The following is a 19,066-nucleotide window of genomic DNA, read 5'->3' as shown; positions in this document are numbered from 1 at the left end:
CCTGAAGCTGGTGGTAGAAGAAGGGCCGAAGACCCTCTGGTCCATGATTACACAGATCAGAGAGCTTGACCATGAGATAAATTACTGTCTTGGATTAGCCAGGATTTCCAGACATTGACTGATGATTAGTAGGAGGATACATGGCACATTCCCATCGACTCCTCTGCCAGACTGGGAATGTAGACATCTCTTGTGGCCAGTTGGTTCTATTGTTTCATCCTCTATGGCTTATTCTGCCCAGGAAACAGTGAAAGGTGGGAATGCAGGTGGCCAGCAAACACTTTAAATTAAAGAGAGAAAAAGACCCAGGGGATAGAACAGCGGTAATATGGCACTGTGTCAACCAGAAACACAATAAATTCTTAAAAGCTTTGTAAAAAGCTACACATTTACAGTAAGGAACAAAATTACATTGAATTGTTGTAGGGGCCCCAAAGATCTACCAGGGTACATATTTTCTATCACTCAAAGGAGGTACAAAGACCTACCAAAATTTTGATCGGGACATTCTCAATTTGGCAGCAGACGCTCAATTACTCGAGCTTCTGAAAATAAATTTAAGTCAAAAAAAGTACCTTGAACTTGAAATTAAGGGGCGACGAGCCAAAATTTAGATTTTGTCGCAAGCGAATTTCTCAATCAGTCGCCTAGTAGGCACAAGGGCTGCCTCATGCTGAGCTCGCCTTTCAGCCTTGGAAAGCTCTGGAGATCGTTTGACGCACCTAGCACCTTCTGCGTTAGGGAAAGTGTTATCAGAAAGATGTCCCAACTTGGAATTCAAAGGTTAATAATGGGTCATTTAAGGAAAACGAAATGATAAAATTCATCGACAACTAGAAGATCCTTTTTCCGATCTAATATCCAAAGTTTTAAACCTGAAACTTTTCATTGCAACCATGTAAAGGATCTAAACCTGAAATGTTCAAACAAAATAAATAGAAGAGAAACACATTTACAAAGATTTGACCATTGCTCTAAACTTCCAACCTTTCTGGCACAGATGATTATTTAAGGCCATCTCTATTAATGAAACTATGATTTAAACCTCATTTAATTCCAGCCCATGCCCTTCTCCCCAGAAGATGAAAGAAGTAAAAACTTTAAAAACTCCCACCTACAGCGAACCCAAGGATTTCTTGGAGAATAGGAAGATACAAGACATGGAGATGCAGCCCACAACTGCTTCCCTTGAGAAGCAGAAGGCCGCGAAGATCACCGCATATCGGAACAAATCTTGGGCCTCCAACAATACCAGGGTTTGTGTGGACGGGGGGGCAGCTACAAAGAACAACCAAATCTTTATCAAGTTATTGGACGGGAGGACGCGCTGCATTCAAATCCCTCGAGCCTCAGTATTTGGTGAGGCCCTGAAGCAACACCTCTACCTCATCACCCAAATTCCCCCCACCTCCTACAACTGGTTACCGAATCCAGAGAAATCTACAATGAGACTACCATTCGCTTGTCTAACAATGGATTCTAACCATCCTGTAGTCTTCTACTCGGCCTCCACGCCGGGATAGGTGCCGGACGACTGCGACAGTATCAGCAGGGTGAGGGCAACACACACGCAAAGATCACACGAGGTGGAAGCTATGGATGATGCTATGAAGAGGGGGCCGCATTTGTAAGGAGGAGGGTGCCATGATGGCACCCCAATGGCGAGAACAACTTGAGACGACACCTTTGTCCCCACGATTGTGAGAGCTCTGAATGGGTAAAGGTGTCGTAGTGGCCAGGGTATCAGGTGGGAACGCACCCAGGTCAGGCACCACCAAAGCTTTGGAGGACAGGGAGTCCAGAGGTGACCCCAGGCTGTCATGAGTCTCGTGTAGAACAGCCCATACCGCTTGGCCTGGGGGCGTGAAGACCATCTGGAGGCAAACTCCACAACGGAGTGTAACGACTCGTGGAGAGATGGGTACGTGGCGCGAGGGGACCATGAGGATGTTAACTAAGACATGGAGAGACTAAAGAGGAGCCAAATTCTATGCATTTTCCTTGCACCACGCCCTAGGCAACCTGCAGAGGCGGTCAAGCAGAACCCCGGGAGACAAACCACATGGGAAAGAGAGAAAAACGGTGTGATGGAATTGCAGCTTCCCACTCCAAAAAGGAGTGATGCACAGAGGAAGCCCAGGGACATGGATGAAAGAGCATCGAAAAGGAGTGGGACGACTAGGCTCCCTCCCAGTCACTAACAGAGTAGGCATGGTGGAACAAGTGCCATATACACAAGAAGTGGACAGGTGGGTGAGAGTAGCTCTACGACAGCAAAGACCTATCCGTCGACCAGAGCCACACAGAGTGGGAGGAAGTGAAGAGCAATGTTATTGCTGCTTGAAGAGCTGACATCGGGCAAGGGAATGCTGAGGCATGCTGGTTTGCCAAAGATGCAAGGGGACAGGCCATCGCCAAATGAAATGCCCAAGAGAAGGCAGAGATGTTGCCAGACAGATCACCCCCAACCGGAAAGCTCAGGGCCCGGGGGGCCCTCAGTCAAAAGAAGACACCAATTTGCAAAAAAGAGAGACATCAAGCCACCAGGGTGCCCACATGGGCTGTCTAATTGGGGAGATCTTGAGAGGCTCCCCAACAGCAAACAATGTATGGATGGGTCTCCATATAAAAGCTATAACCCTCGCCAAAGCAGAAGCATGGTCCCTCAAGAGTGGACATTTCTTTCTTGAGGGTTGGGGGCTCGATGGTAGCATACACAGCACTGATCAGCTGAGAGCAAGTAGTCAACGGGGGAGCACTAGTGAGATGGCACCAGATTCTTCCAAGTGATGGTTCATCAAGGGGATCAAGTATCTCACACATTATAGAAGCTCGGGGCGTCGCAACGGGATATCGGATTAGACCGGCGCTGGAGGCTTTGGTCAGACCTTTAGGCATACTCAAACGTATTGTCTCGTATGGCTTGGAGTCCGGGGACCCAAACATAGTGCTACTGGAGGTGGAGGGGATCTTAGCAGCCACACCACCGCCTATCCTAAACTTTTGAGGCCGGGAAGGAACTTACGAGATTCGCCTTGCCACAAAATTACAACCCTCACCGCCACCGGCTAAGAGACAGAGCACTGCAAGGGACAAAGGCAAAGAACTAACAACTGCCTTCGGGAGGGTGGAGGGCAGCTCCCAAAACGAAGACGGTCGCCTTAGACCCGAGGAGACAGCAAGTAGCTATTAATTCAGATATGGAGGATGAAACCAGAGAGATCTCGCACGGTAAAGCGGGCATAATGCAGTTAAGACAGAAGAACCAGATGCAAGAAACATCTGCCGCAAAGGAGAAACAAGTTGTAGACACAAGGAAGGGGGGAGGTCCTTAGAGTCAAGAGAATGTGAATAGGCTGGAAGACACACCCGCTAGAAGGGAGACCATTAGTGAAGGAAACAGCAGAGTCGTAAGTCAGCGCCTGTGTCCAGGCAAAAACAGTCATCAAGGTAGTGAAGGACTAGTATACAAACATAAGAGGTTGGGCATCCATCATGAGCGGAGAATAGTTGCATGGTAGCATACACAGCACTGATCAGCTGAGAGCAAGTAGTCAACGGGGGAGCACTAGTGAGATGGCACCAGATTCTTCCAAGTGATGGTTCATCAAGGGGATCAAGTATCTCACACATTATAGAAGCTCGGGCGCATAACGGGATATCGGATTAGACCGGCGCTGGAGGCTTTGGTCAGACCTTTAGGCATACTCAAACGTATTGTCTCGTATGGCTTGGAGTCCGGGGACCCAAACATAGTGCTACTGGAGGTGGAGGGGATCTTAGCAGCCACACCACCGCCTATCCTAAACTTTTGAGGCCGGGAAGGAACTTACGAGATTCGCCTTGCCACAAAATTACAACCGTCACCGCCACCGGCTAAGAGACAGTGCACTGCAAGGGACAAAGGCAAAGAATTAACAACTTCCTTCGGGAGGGGTGGAGGGGCAGCTCCCAAAGCGAAGACGGTCGCCTTAGACCGAGGAGACAGCAAGTAGCTATTAATTCAGATATGGAGGATGAAACCAGAGAGATCTCGACGGTAAAGCGGGCATAATGCAGTTAAGACAGAAGAACCAGATGCAAGAAACATCTGCCGCAAAGGAGAAACAAGTTGTAGACACAAGGAAGGGGGGAGGTCCTTAGAGTCAAGAGAATGTGAATAGGCTGGAAGACACACCCGCTAGAAGGGAGACCATTAGTGAAGGAAACAGCAGAGTCGTAAGTCAGCGCCTGTGTCCAGGCAAAAACAGTCATCAAGGTAGTGAAGGACTAGTATACAAACATAAGAGGTTGGGCATCCATCATGAGCGGAGAATAGTTGCATGGTAGCATACACAGCACTGATCAGCTGAGAGCAAGTAGTCAACGGGGGAGCACTAGTGAGATGGCACCAGATTCTTCCAAGTGATGGTTCATCAAGGGGATCAAGTATCTCACACATTATAGAAGCTCGGGGCGTCGCAACGGGATATCGGATTAGACCGGCGCTGGAGGCTTTGGTCAGACCTTTAGGCATACTCAAACGTATTGTCTCGTATGGCTTGGAGTCCGGGGACCCAAACATAGTGCTACTGGAGGTGGAGGGGATCTTAGCAGCCACACCACCGCCTATCCTAAACTTTTGAGGCCGGGAAGGAACTTACGAGATTCGCCTTGCCACAAAATTACAACCGTCACCGCCACCGGCTAAGAGACAGTGCACTGCAAGGGACAAAGGCAAAGAATTAACAACTTCCTTCGGGAGGGGGGGTGGAGGGGGGCAGCTCCCAAAACGAAGACGGTCGCCTTAGACCCGAGGAGACAGCAAGTAGCTATTAATTCAGATATGGAGGATGAAACCAGAGAGATCTCGCACGGTAAAGCGGGCATAATGCAGTTAAGACAGAAGAACCAGATGCAAGAAACATCTGCCGCAAAGGAGAAACAAGTTGTAGACACAAGGAAGGGGGGAGGTCCTTAGAGTCAAGAGAATGTGAATAGGCTGGAAGACACACCCGCTAGAAGGGAGACCATTAGTGAAGGAAACAGCAGAGTCGTAAGTCAGCGCCTGTGTCCAGGCAAAAACAGTCATCAAGGTAGTGAAGGACTAGTATACAAACATAAGAGGTTGGGCATCCATCATGAGCGGAGAATAGTTGCATGGTAGCATACACAGCACTGATCAGCTGAGAGCAAGTAGTCAACGGGGGAGCACTAGTGAGATGGCACCAGATTCTTCCAAGTGATGGTTCATCAAGGGGATCAAGTATCTCACACATTATAGAAGCTCGGGGCGTCGCAACGGGATATCGGATTAGACCGGCGCTGGAGGCTTTGGTCAGACCTTTAGGCATACTCAAACGTATTGTCTCGTATGGCTTGGAGTCCGGGGACCCAAACATAGTGCTACTGGAGGTGGAGGGGATCTTAGCAGCCACACCACCGCCTATCCTAAACTTTTGAGGCCGGGAAGGAACTTACAGATCGCCTTGCCACAAAATTACAACCGTCACCGCCACCGGCTAAGAGACAGTGCACTGCAAGGGACAAAGGCAAAGAATTAACAACTTCCTTCGGGAGGGGGTGGAGGGGGCAGCTCCCAAAGCGAAGACGGTCGCCTTAGACCGAGGAGACAGCAAGTAGCTATTAATTCAGATATGGAGGATGAAACCAGAGAGATCTCGCGGTAAAGCGGGCATAATGCAGTTAAGACAGAAGAACCAGATGCAAGAAACATCTGCAAAGGAGAAACAAGTTGTAGACACAAGGAAGGGGGAGGTCCTTAGAGTCAAGAGAATGTGAATAGGCTGGAAGACACACCCGCTAGAAGGAGACCATTAGTGAAGGAAACAGCAGAGTCGTAAGTCAGCGCCTGTGTCCAGGCAAAAACAGTCATCAAGGTAGTGAAGGACTAGTATACAAACATAAGAGGTTGGGCATCCATCATGAGCGGAGAATAGTTGCATGGTAGCATACACAGCACTGATCAGCTGAGAGCAAGTAGTCAACGGGGGAGCACTAGTGAGATGGCACCAGATTCTTCCAAGTGATGGTTCATCAAGGGGATCAAGTATCTCACACATTATAGAAGCTCGGGCGTCATAACGGGATATCGGATTAGACCGGCGCTGGAGGCTTTGGTCAGACCTTTAGGCATACTCAAACGTATTGTCTCGTATGGCTTGGAGTCCGGGGACCCAAACATAGTGCTACTGGAGGTGGAGGGGATCTTAGCAGCCACACCACCGCCTATCCTAAACTTTTGAGGCCGGGAAGGAACTTACGAGATTCGCCTTGCCACAAAATTACAACCGTCACCGCCACCGGCTAAGAGACAGTGCACTGCAAGGGACAAAGGCAAAGAATTAACAACTTCCTTCGGGAGGGGTGGAGGGCAGCTCCCAAAACGAAGACGGTCGCCTTAGACCGAGGAGACAGCAAGTAGCTATTAATTCAGATATGGAGGATGAAACCAGAGAGATCTCGCGGTAAAGCGGGCATAATGCAGTTAAGACAGAAGAACCAGATGCAAGAAACATCTGCCGCAAAGGAGAAACAAGTTGTAGACACAAGGAAGGGGGGAGGTCCTTAGAGTCAAGAGAATGTGAATAGGCTGGAAGACACACCCGCTAGAAGGGAGACCATTAGTGAAGGAAACAGCAGAGTCGTAAGTCAGCGCCTGTGTCCAGGCAAAAACAGTCATCAAGGTAGTGAAGGACTAGTATACAAACATAAGAGGTTGGGCATCCATCATGAGCGGAGAATAGTTGCATGGTAGCATACACAGCACTGATCAGCTGAGAGCAAGTAGTCAACGGGGGAGCACTAGTGAGATGGCACCAGATTCTTCCAAGTGATGGTTCATCAAGGGGATCAAGTATCTCACACATTATAGAAGCTCGGGCGTCAACGGGATATCGGATTAGACCGGCGCTGGAGGCTTTGGTCAGACCTTTAGGCATACTCAAACGTATTGTCTCGTATGGCTTGGAGTCCGGGGACCCAAACATAGTGCTACTGGAGGTGGAGGGGATCTTAGCAGCCACACCACCGCCTATCCTAAACTTTTGAGGCCGGGAAGGAACTTACGAGATTCGCCTTGCCACAAAATTACAACCGTCACCGCCACCGGCTAAGAGACAGTGCACTGCAAGGGACAAAGGCAAAGAATTAACAACTTCCTTCGGGAGGGGTGGAGGGCAGCTCCCAAAGCGAAGACGGTCGCCTTAGACCCGAGGAGACAGCAAGTAGCTATTAATTCAGATATGGAGGATGAAACCAGAGAGATCTCGCACGGTAAAGCGGGCATAATGCAGTTAAGACAGAAGAACCAGATGCAAGAAACATCTGCCGCAAAGGAGAAACAAGTTGTAGACACAAGGAAGGGGGGAGGTCCTTAGAGTCAAGAGAATGTGAATAGGCTGGAAGACACACCCGCTAGAAGGGAGACCATTAGTGAAGGAAACAGCAGAGTCGTAAGTCAGCGCCTGTGTCCAGGCAAAAACAGTCATCAAGGTAGTGAAGGACTAGTATACAAACATAAGAGGTTGGGCATCCATCATGAGCGGAGAATAGTTGCATGGTAGCATACACAGCACTGATCAGCTGAGAGCAAGTAGTCAACGGGGGAGCACTAGTGAGATGGCACCAGATTCTTCCAAGTGATGGTTCATCAAGGATCAAGTATCTCACACATTATAGAAGCTCGGGCCGCAACGGGATATCGGATTAGACCGGCGCTGGAGGCTTTGGTCAGACCTTTAGGCATACTCAAACGTATTGTCTCGTATGGCTTGGAGTCCGGGGACCCAAACATAGTGCTACTGGAGGTGGAGGGGATCTTAGCAGCCACACCACCGCCTATCCTAAACTTTTGAGGCCGGGAAGGAACTTACGAGATTCGCCTTGCCACAAAATTACAACCGTCACCGCCACCGGCTAAGAGACAGTGCACTGCAAGGGACAAAGGCAAAGAATTAACAACTTCCTTCGGGAGGGGTGGAGGGCAGCTCCCAAAGCGAAGACGGTCGTGTAGACCCGAGGAGACAGCAAGTAGCTATTAATTCAGATATGGAGGATGAAACCAGAGAGATCTCGCACGGTAAAGCGGGCATAATGCAGTTAAGACAGAAGAACCAGATGCAAGAAACATCTGCCGCAAAGGAGAAACAAGTTGTAGACACAAGGAAGGGGGGAGGTCCTTAGAGTCAAGAGAATGTGAATAGGCTGGAAGACACACCCGCTAGAAGGAGACCATTAGTGAAGGAAACAGCAGAGTCGTAAGTCAGCGCCTGTGTCCAGGCAAAAACAGTCATCAAGGTAGTGAAGGACTAGTATACAAACATAAGAGGTTGGGCATCCATCATGAGCGGAGAATAGTTGCATGGTAGCATACACAGCACTGATCAGCTGAGAGCAAGTAGTCAACGGGGGAGCACTAGTGAGATGGCACCAGATTCTTCCAAGTGATGGTTCATCAAGGGGATCAAGTATCTCACACATTATAGAAGCTCGGGGCGTCGCAACGGGATATCGGATTAGACCGGCGCTGGAGGCTTTGGTCAGACCTTTAGGCATACTCAAACGTATTGTCTCGTATGGCTTGGAGTCCGGGGACCCAAACATAGTGCTACTGGAGGTGGAGGGGATCTTAGCAGCCACACCACCGCCTATCCTAAACTTTTGAGGCCGGGAAGGAACTTACGAGATTCGCCTTGCCACAAAATTACAACCGTCACCGCCACCGGCTAAGAGACAGTGCACTGCAAGGGACAAAGGCAAAGAATTAACAACTGCCGGCGGGGGGGGGGGTGGAGGGGGGCAGCTCCCAAAACGAAGACGGTCGCCTTAGACCCGAGGAGACAGCAAGTAGCTATTAATTCAGATATGGAGGATGAAACCAGAGAGATCTGCATACGGTAAAGCGGGCATAATGCAGTTAAGACAGAAGAACCAGATGCAAGAAACATCTGCCGCAAAGGAGAAACAAGTTGTAGACACAAGGAAGGGGGGAGGTCCTTAGAGTCAAGAGAATGTGAATAGGCTGGAAGACACACCCGCTAGAAGGGAGACCATTAGTGAAGGAAACAGCAGAGTCGTAAGTCAGCGCCTGTGTCCAGGCAAAAACAGTCATCAAGGTAGTGAAGGACTAGTATACAAACATAAGAGGTTGGGCATCCATCATGAGCGGAGAATAGTTGCATGGTAGCATACACAGCACTGATCAGCTGAGAGCAAGTAGTCAACGGGGGAGCACTAGTGAGATGGCACCAGATTCTTCCAAGTGATGGTTCATCAAGGGGATCAAGTATCTCACACATTATAGAAGCTCGGGGCGTCGCAACGGGATATCGGATTAGACCGGCGCTGGAGGCTTTGGTCAGACCTTTAGGCATACTCAAACGTATTGTCTCGTATGGCTTGGAGTCCGGGGACCCAAACATAGTGCTACTGGAGGTGGAGGGGATCTTAGCAGCCACACCACCGCCTATCCTAAACTTTTGAGGCCGGGAAGGAACTTACGAGATTCGCCTTGCCACAAAATTACAACCGTCACCGCCACCGGCTAAGAGACAGTGCACTGCAAGGGACAAAGGCAAAGAATTAACAACTTCCTTCGGGAGGGGGGGTGGAGGGGGGCAGCTCCCAAAACGAAGGCAGTGCCTTAGACCCGAGGAGACAGCAAGTAGCTATTAATTCAGATATGGAGGATGAAACCAGAGAGATCTCGCACGGTAAAGCGGGCATAATGCAGTTAAGACAGAAGAACCAGATGCAAGAAACATCTGCCGCAAAGGAGAAACAAGTTGTAGACACAAGGAAGGGGGGAGGTCCTTAGAGTCAAGAGAATGTGAATAGGCTGGAAGACACACCCGCTAGAAGGGAGACCATTAGTGAAGGAAACAGCAGAGTCGTAAGTCAGCGCCTGTGTCCAGGCAAAAACAGTCATCAAGGTAGTGAAGGACTAGTATACAAACATAAGAGGTTGGGCATCCATCATGAGCGGAGAATAGTTGCATGGGCAATGGCCAGGAAAAGCGGACGATTGCTGCTAGCGGCAGAGTACACAGCACAAGGTAGCACTAGAGGCAGCCGAACCCTGAGGAAAATGCAAGGAGATTATATGCCCTCCCAAAAGTGAAGCAACACCATCGGCTGGCGAACAAACGGCCACAGAGGACCCTCCCAACTGTGATGCAGCAGAGCTGGCTGACGAACAAGTGGCCATGGAAGCCCATCCCAACTGTGATATAGCAGAGCCGGCTGGCGAACAAACGGCCAGGTAGGAACCTGCGATAAACCACAGAGCTTAAGAGATTGCACAGATGGTCGGACTAAAGCCGCTACAGGGCAGCGAAGGGGGTCAACATTGTCCCCCATAAATGTATCTCATGGAAAGTTCGCAAACTCCGTGACTAAAATAGGCGCGGAGTAGTGGGAAGATATATGAGAGAATGGGGAGCAACAGTGGCATGCCTAAAGGAAACCATGCTTCAAAAGTGCAAGTCAAGGGACTGAAATACAGTGGGAAGAGGCTTCATTCAGGGCTTTCTGGTGGTTAATGCAGTAGAGAGGTTCAGGGAGGGTGGTGACATGGAAAGAGGGAATATTCTCAAAAATAGACATGTGGATGGGTCAGTTTGCTGCTGCAGTCAAACTGAAACGTATGAACGCCATCTTCGAGATGGTTGTAGTCTTGGTCTACAGTCCAGTAAAAATCACACGGAGAAGCGATCTAAGGAGAGAGTTGGCTGATCTAGTAGGCACATTCCAAGGGTGCCCCATATGGATGGGAGGTGACTTTAAAATGCGTTAGAAGCACAGGACCGACCAAACAGCGCTGGAGGGAGAGACACTGACTCAGAGGCTTTTTGAGCTTTCATTTCACAGTCATCGCTCCAAGAAATGGGACCCACTGATTCCACATATACATGGAGAAGCACAATGGGCCACAACAAGATGTCAAGATTTGACCGATTTTTGTGCTCAATAGAGCTGGCAGAACAGTTCCCTTAAGCAGACATGAGATCACTCTCACGGCCACTATCAGTCATACCCCAATTGTATGGGCTGGAAACGAAACAATCAGAAGGCCCATCTATTTCAAGCTAGATAAGTCGCGGCTGCTGGAGACTGGCTTCAAGGATGAGGTAACGAGATAGTGATCAGCACAAACCCAACTTGGGCCCGAAAAGGAAACACTAGCTGCAAGAATTCACTGACTGCAACACCACCTCATAGAGGTCTGCAAGCCCATACACAAGAAGAAAAGGCAGACCAATAGAGAGGCCTTGCATAGGATCAAAGAATTGGATGACTAGGAGGATACTCTGTTTTAGGAAGAAGATGAAGCACAGGATCGAAGGAAGTGGAGGGGCGTGGTCGCAGAAGAAGACAAGAAGCTAGAGATGGACTGGAGACAAAGGCCAGACAACTATGGCTAAATGCAGGGGACGCGAACACGAGATTCTTCCATCTGGCAGCTAACGGGAGGCGAAGGATAAACAACATTCAGAAATTGAAGGTGGGTGGCCAGGAACATGTCGGACCACAGTCGGTGGGCTGTGCTGCTGTAGAAAACTTCTGCTCCTCTGACAAGAAAGGACTACGCAATTAGTGGGCGTGGTGTGGCGCAGGCGCACGGATGTTGGATCCGGTTCACAAAGTAGAGTTGATCCGCCCTTTCTCAGAGGAAGCGATCAAGGAGGCACTTAAAGGACTCAATGGCAAACGGGCACCCTGCCAGTAGCCTTCTAAAAAAATTTTGGGAATTGGTGAGGCCAAATGTGATGGCCACACTTGAAGAATTTCACCAAGGAACCAGCAGTATGGAGAGAATCAAGCGGGCATACCTGTTTCTCCTACCAAAGCTACAAGGCGCGAAAAGAATCAAGGATTTCAGACCAATCTCGCTATCCAATTAAGTGTATTTAATTATTGTTAAAGTCTTGCCGAACAGGCTGAGGGCAGTGATTGGGGGGTTCGTCATACCCTCCCAATCAGCATTTATAGTCGATAGCGCAGTCGCAGCGGGAGAGATCTTAAATCCATGGAAAGGCACGGGATCAAGGGGTTCATGTGAGAAGTTGACTTTGCGACATCCTACGACACACTAGATTGGGGATTCCTGTGGGCATCAATAAAGAGGAGGGGTTTCCCAAAGGGATGGATCACATGGGTGAAGAGATGCATAACAGCACACTCCTTCTCAGTGTTGGTGAACGGGAGACCAAAAGGTGGGCATATACAACCACTAAGGGGGGTAAGGTAAGGGTGCTCGCTTGCCCCTCTACCTTTCGTTCTAGCTGCAGATGCACTCGCCACTTGCACCAATCTAGTATGCTCCCACTGTCTCTTGAAGGGATATCAGACGGCAAGCTATCTGTTACACTCTAGTAACAATGGGGTAAAAGTAGTTGAAATGCAGATCAAGAATGTTCCAACAATAGCGATATGACCAGAATAGCGAGATTTAAACTCAGATCTAGTGTTTGCCCGTCCCGATACCAGTACCGGATGCCGGTATCGGGACGGATGCTGTACCGGATACCGGAGAGGCAATTTCCGGTATCCGGTTTTCTCGATATCCGGATATCGGATATCGGTCTCGGATATCGGCTTCTACAGTGTCGATATCCGATACCGATATCTGTCCCGATTCGGCATCCGTCTCCATCTCAAGGGGACAGATGCCGCTATCGGATATCAGATGCGGATATCGAAAACCGATATCCGCATCGAATTACAATAAAAATAATTATATTTATAACTTATCAAGCATTTCGCACAGATGACGTGGACACGGGTGTACCAAGATAGCTTTCTATTTGGTCACTCATCTCATTTGTTATATACAGTCTCAGGTTTTTAATTTCTTCCAATGGGATATAGGGTTCGGGTTTTGTGTTAAACTCGGAATCCCTTTATCCCATATGGAAGGAACTAGAAATGTTTGTCTCTATATATTGGACGGCGTACTCATTATTTAATAAATTAATTTATATATATGATGCTCTTTAAATGCAGTGATAATAGATATGAATATTATTTTAATATTAAATAATATAACGGCCTCATTTAATTTATACACAGAAAATTTTCTAATATCTCCCATGTGGGATAACGGGATTCAGAGTTTAAATTAACTTTGAATCCTGTTATCCCATATGGAAGAAAAAAAAAATTGCACACTATATATTAATGGGCATTGATCATAAATCAAGAACTATACAATGCGTTTAAAACTAAGAGGTAGTGTGTGAAATAAAGTTTATTTTTATCGGTCGATACCCGTTCCGATATCCGGATACCGGTTCCGATATCCGGATATCGAAAACCGATATCCGGCATCCGGTATCCGTCTCCGACATCCGGATATCGGAAAACCGATATCCAGTATCCGGTATCCGCCTCGTCCTCATCCCCCCGATATCCGATACCGATATCCGTCTAACCCCTTCTAGATGGATATCGACCGATATCCGATATCCGACACCGTCTCATTTTTTCCCGGATATCAGATATCGGTTGTCCGATACCGGATGACGGACGGATATCGGTTGGGCGAACACTACTCAGATCAGACGGCTCCTTCCTCCCCGGTAGGCACTCCTTCACAATCCAAGGGCGGTCTTCCCTCCAGGGCGGACTCCTCCCTCCACAGTAGGCGAGCTCCCTCCACAGCTCCCAAGACTCAGCATAACTGCCAAGAACTACCAAGAAAAGAATATGTCCTCTTACCAGGGGTCGCTTCTTATTTATAGGGTAGCTGGTGACACCTTTCTCCTTTCTTTTAGTCAGTTGGAGAGGTCAACAGAAGAAGGACCAGATCTGGTCCTTCTTCTCTGTTATTTCTTCTGATAGTGCTTATCAACACTCTCCCCGTGGAGTATCAGCTTGTCCTCAAGCTGGAAGTTAGGGAAAGCCTTGCGGAATCTATGAATCTGTTCCCAAGATGCTTCAGAAGTGGGAAGGTTGGTCCACTTAACCAGGATTTCCCTTCCATATGGCGTACCACGAACTTTAAGGATGTCTTCTGGATACACCTGCCATTCATAATCAGCAGTTAGATGTGGGTGCAATTCTTTTGTAGCTTGTTGATGAGATCCCAGAGCCCTTTTTAATAGAGAGGCATGAAAAACAGGGTGTAATGTGGTTTGAGGAGGCAAATCCAGTTTATAAGCGACGGTCCCTATTTTTTTGAGGATTTTTTAATGGCCCATAGTATCTCGGAACTTGGCTTTCACACATTTTTTTGTGCCAAGGATTTCATTCTATATGGTCTTAACTTCAAGTAGACCATGTCACCCTCCTGGAACTCTTCGTCTCTTTTATGTTTGTCTACTTGGCTCTTCATTCTCGACTCGGCTTTAGCTAGGTGTTGCTTTAATAAAATGAGAGCCTGATCCCTTTCGAGCATTAGCTTATCGATGGAGTCAAAAGGAGATGGGGTTGATCCATAACGAATGAGTGAGGGAGGATCTCTGCCATAAACTGCTCTGAAAGGTGTAGTTTTGATAGAAGTATGGTATGATGCGTTATAGTTAAATTCTGCCCAGTGTAACCAGTTCTTCCATCGTTTTGGGTTTTCTGAGGCAAAACATCTTAGATAGCATTCTAATCCTCTGTTAGTGACCTCCGTCTGACCATCAGTCTCCGGATGATATGAAGAGCTGAACTTGAGGTGTGTTCCTTGGAGGCGGTGTAACTCCTACCAGAAGTGACGGGTGAAGAGGCTTCCTCTATCCAATACAATTGAGTTAGGAAAGCCATGCAGTCTGACAATTTCTTCAGTAAATACTTCAGCAATGTTGTTAGCTGAAAACGGATGCCTGACAGCAATGTAATGGTTATACTTAGACGATCCACCACAACCATAATTGAGTCAAACACTTCTGCTTTTGGTAATCCTTCAATAAAATCCATTGTGATATCCTCCCTGATTTGATTGGGTATTGGCAGTGGTTGGAGCAATCCCGCTGGTGACAGTGTGTTAGGACCCCAGTACGGGTCTACCAGAGGAAACGACATGGGCCACGAGAGGGCCCACGACTTGCAACGGAGCCCATCAGGGCAGAGATTACGGAGTCGCACTCGATGGAAAAAGGGGGAAGCGACGGAGAAGACGGCAGCGAGTATAGTGGTACGTTCTTCTCTTTCCCTCTCCCCTCCTTGAACCTTCCCGGAACCCTAACCTGTTTCTCCCTCTCTCTCCTGCCCTTCTCCTCCAGGCGACGGAACGCTCGAAGGGTTAGCTGCGCGGCACGACTCCACCTGAGACGCCGGCGCCCTCTTGTCCCTCCTTTCCCCTCACCAAATCTCTCCCTGTGTTTCACTCCAGATATTTTGACTAGACGGAACGACATATTTGTTTGGGTTTCATTCTGAAGTAGCTTTTACATTAGCAGGAGAGAGGACTCTAACAATTTGGTATCAGAGCGCCAGCGACGACCCTGCTAACTATTTGGCCATGACGAAAGGGCTTACTGTAGCGAGGATGGAAGAAGTGGAGGAACAGGTCCAGAATTTGACCGTTTCCATCCGCGACACCACCAATGCCATTGAGGCATTATCGACGCAGATGGCCGAATCTAGAAGGGCAACCGACGACGCTCTGGCACACATCTGTGCCATGCTCACCGGAAAGCAGGCAGCGGACGACGGGGACGCCAGCACAGGTCCAAGGTCCACGGCAGAAGGATCAGTTCCAGTTGATGCCGCCCTGTTGGTCCAATCAGCGGCCAATGATCCTTCTGCGATGGGGGCGACCAGTGGGTGCCTCGTACCGTCTCCGGCCACCCCGCATAGCGGAACCACACCTGGGGAAGGGATCGGAGCCACTATGGGCGCCTCTTCCTACCCAGTGGGCCAAAGCGACCGCATTCCCCCGCTGGCGCCGTTACCCCCCCATCCTCGTCTTCGCGCACTGGCGTTGGTTCAAGGCGGTCGAGAACAACGTCCAATGGGACCGGCACGGAGAGAGCCGGACCCAACCCACTGGTGGGGGACCGCCAACAAGGAGACTGGAACTCCCCATCGCTCCAAATGGCAAATCGGCACCCTTTCTTCCCGGAGAATGATCGGGGTAGGGAACCGCGAGGCCGGGTCAACCCCGGGGGAGAGGATTGGGGCGACCCTCGGGTCTTGCCGCACTACGGAGGGACATGGGAGGCTCAAGGGGGAGCTGAGGAGGAGGCACATGGCGACGAACCCCCAATTGAGTGGGAGGCGGAGGGCCGGGGTCACCAGTTCCGCCACGACCACACAGACCGTCAGCGCCTTTACAGCAAAGGGGACATCCCCTGCTTTGATGGGGAGAACCCGGAAGGGTGGCTAAGGCGGGTGGAGCAGTACTTTCGCCATCACCAGACTCGTCCGCAAGAAAGGCTACAGCTAGTGTCGATGCACCTGGAAGGCAAGGCACTCGATTGGTTCTGTTATCGCGATGACCAGTTTGGATTTCACAATTGGGCCGACTTTCGCCACTGCCTTGCCAAGCGTTTTGGCTATTCATCAGACGAGGCTTACCATCGCCTGTTCAAACTTCAGCAAACAGGGTCAGTGGACGAGCTCATTGCTGAATTTGAGCAACTCGCGGGCTATGCACATGATGTAACCCAACGTATCCTTGCAAAGGCCTTTGTGTCGGCCCTACTCCAAGAGATCCGCTCCGAGGTCCAACGTGCCAACTCACAGAACTTGGATGAATTGCAGGATTTGGCCCTAGAAGCGGAACAACAATTGGCTGCAGTAATGAAGAGCATCCACAGAAGCTGCCAATGATCCCGAAGAGCGGAGGCCGGGAACGACCCCCATTGTCCACCCAGGGGAACCGCCCCTTTTCCACCGCGACAACAGGGGGGCACACGGAAAGAATTCGCAAGTCATATGTGGGACTTACGGAAGAGGAATGGAAGAGTCGCAAGGAGAAGGGTCTCTATTTCCATTGTGATGATAAATTTACGCCGGGACACCGCTGTAAGAGAGAGCTGAGGCTTTACTTAGTCCAAGGAGAGGAGGCTTTCCACCCTTCCTCGAACAAGGATGAGACGCCCCAGGGCCAAGCACCCGAGGAGCTGGCAGTAATGGCAAAGGCGGGGCTAAATGCTTTATTTGGAGTAGCCTCTCAGGGCACCTTGAGAGTGAAGGGAACAATCCAGAAGCGGCAGGTGGCGATTTTGATTGACAGTGGGGTGACCCACAACTTCAATTGCAGGCAACTGCTGCGGGATCTGGGCGCTCCATTGACGGACGTCCCTCCATATGACATTATCTTGGGGGACGCACATCGACTACAACGGCATCAGATGTGTAAGGGTCTGCAGATCGTAGTGCAAGACCTTACCGTCGTTCAAGACTTCTTACCCTTGGAAAGAATCGGGGTCAAGGTCATTTTGGGTATTCAATGGTTGCGGACACTAGGATGGATGGAAGCAAATTTTGATTTATTGATGCTGCGTTTTAGTGTTGACGGCGTTCTCCACATGCTGCGTGGGGATCATGCAGAATCATCTGAACTGGCAGCTAGCAAGAGAAGTCGTCGGCAGGGGGCACAGCCTGCAGGATTCCATCTAACAGCCCGTGTTTCTTTTGCTCTTTTGAAGGACAGCACGGACTCTATTGAGGTTGCAAAAAGAAATGCCTTTCCTGGCGTGTTTCGAGAGATGATGGGGCTGCCACCGGCACGTGAAGTGGACCATCGCATTGTATTACAGCCAGGGGTGACTCCAGTCAATGTTCAGCCTTACTGATATTCCCACGCTCAGAAAAATGAGTTGGAGCCGGTCATCCAAGAGCAGCTCGCGCAGGGGATAATCCGCCATTCTTCCAGCCCTTATTCGAGCCCCGCGCTGCTGGTTCCGAAGGAGGGTCAGTGGCGTTGCTGCGTGGATTATCGGGCCCTGAAAAAATTCACCATTCCAGATAAATTTCCAATTCCAGTGGTAGAAGAGCTGTTGGAGGAACTACATGGTATGTCTGTTTTCTCCAAATTGGACTTAAAGTCAGGCTATCATCAGATACGCATGCATGAGGAGGACATCCCCAAGACAGCTTTCCGCACGCACCATGGGCATTTTGAGTTCCTCGTGATGCCTTTTGGCCTCGCTAATGCACCGGCCACTTTCCAAGCCCTCATGAACCGGATACTCCAGCCTTTTCTGCGCAGGTTTGTACTGGTTTTTTTTTATGACATTTTGGTGTACAGCAAGGATATCACATCGCATCAGCACCACCTCCACATCGTCTTCAGGGTCCTATCGGACCACCAACTCCATGTGAACGCCAAGAAAGGTCACTTTGGCCAAGGCCAGCTGGAGTATTTGGGTCACGTGGTATCTGCTCAAGGGGTCGCTACTGACCCTAACAAGGTGGCGGCCATTTTGGAGTGGCCAATTCCCCGCAATGTGCGCCAGTTACGGGTCTTTTTGGGCTTAACGGGCTATTATCGGCGGTTTGTGGCTAATTATGCCTCGTTGGCGTGGCCTCTTTCTCAATTGCTAAAGAGAGACGCCTTCAAGTGGGATGAGGAGAGTCAACATGCCTTCGTCACTCTTCAAGGAGCACTCTCAGCGGCGCCGGTCTTGACCTTGCCGGACTTCTCCCAGCACTTCTGCATTGAAACCGATGCTTCCGGGCTTGGCGTGGGTGCAGTCCTCATGCAGCAGGGACGCCCGATTGCCTACTTTAGCGAGGCCTTTCCCATCACCGTCCGAGCACGCTCCACCTATGAGAGAGAACTCATTGCCATTGTGTGGGCAGTCCAGAAGTGGCGGCATTATCTTTTATTTCGGCATTTTACAATCAGTACAACTTGAAGCACTTATTTGAACAACGAGAAGTTCCGGGTCCATTTCATAAGTGGGTTCTAAAGTTGATGGGATTTTCGTTTGATATATGTTACAAGGAAGGCCGATTGAACAAAGTGGCGGATGCGCTGTCCCGATCTCCCGCCATGGAAGAAGCTACCTTGTGTTCCATTTCAGCACCGATTTGGCAAGCTGTCGACATTATTCGCAGTGAAATAGAGAGCGACACAGCTCTCCAGAAACTCATGGCAGACCTCAAGGACGGGAATACTACCATTCAA

At 49.5% G+C, this 19,066-nt stretch overlaps 1 protein-coding gene across 1 annotated transcript in view; it reads right to left on the bottom strand.

Moving 5' to 3' along the window:
* Positions 1-329: 329 nt before the first annotated feature.
* LOC144709333 (DEAD/DEAH box RNA helicase family protein) overlaps positions 330-19,066 on the bottom strand; it is a 42,016-nt gene continuing 23,279 nt past the window's right edge. Inside the window, exon 17 of the mRNA XM_078582865.1 lies at positions 330-732. Within this exon, the coding sequence (XP_078438991.1) occupies positions 640-732 (93 nt within the window). The 3' untranslated portion in view covers positions 330-639. The remainder of the gene's footprint in view (positions 733-19,066) is intronic.

This window comes from Wolffia australiana, chromosome 11, assembly GCF_029677425.1.
Source record: "Wolffia australiana isolate 7733 chromosome 11, ASM2967742v1".
Lineage (NCBI taxonomy): Eukaryota > Viridiplantae > Streptophyta > Magnoliopsida > Alismatales > Araceae > Wolffia > Wolffia australiana.
Note: the sequence above shows the minus strand (reverse complement) of the source record. Positions and strands in the feature narration are given on the sequence as shown.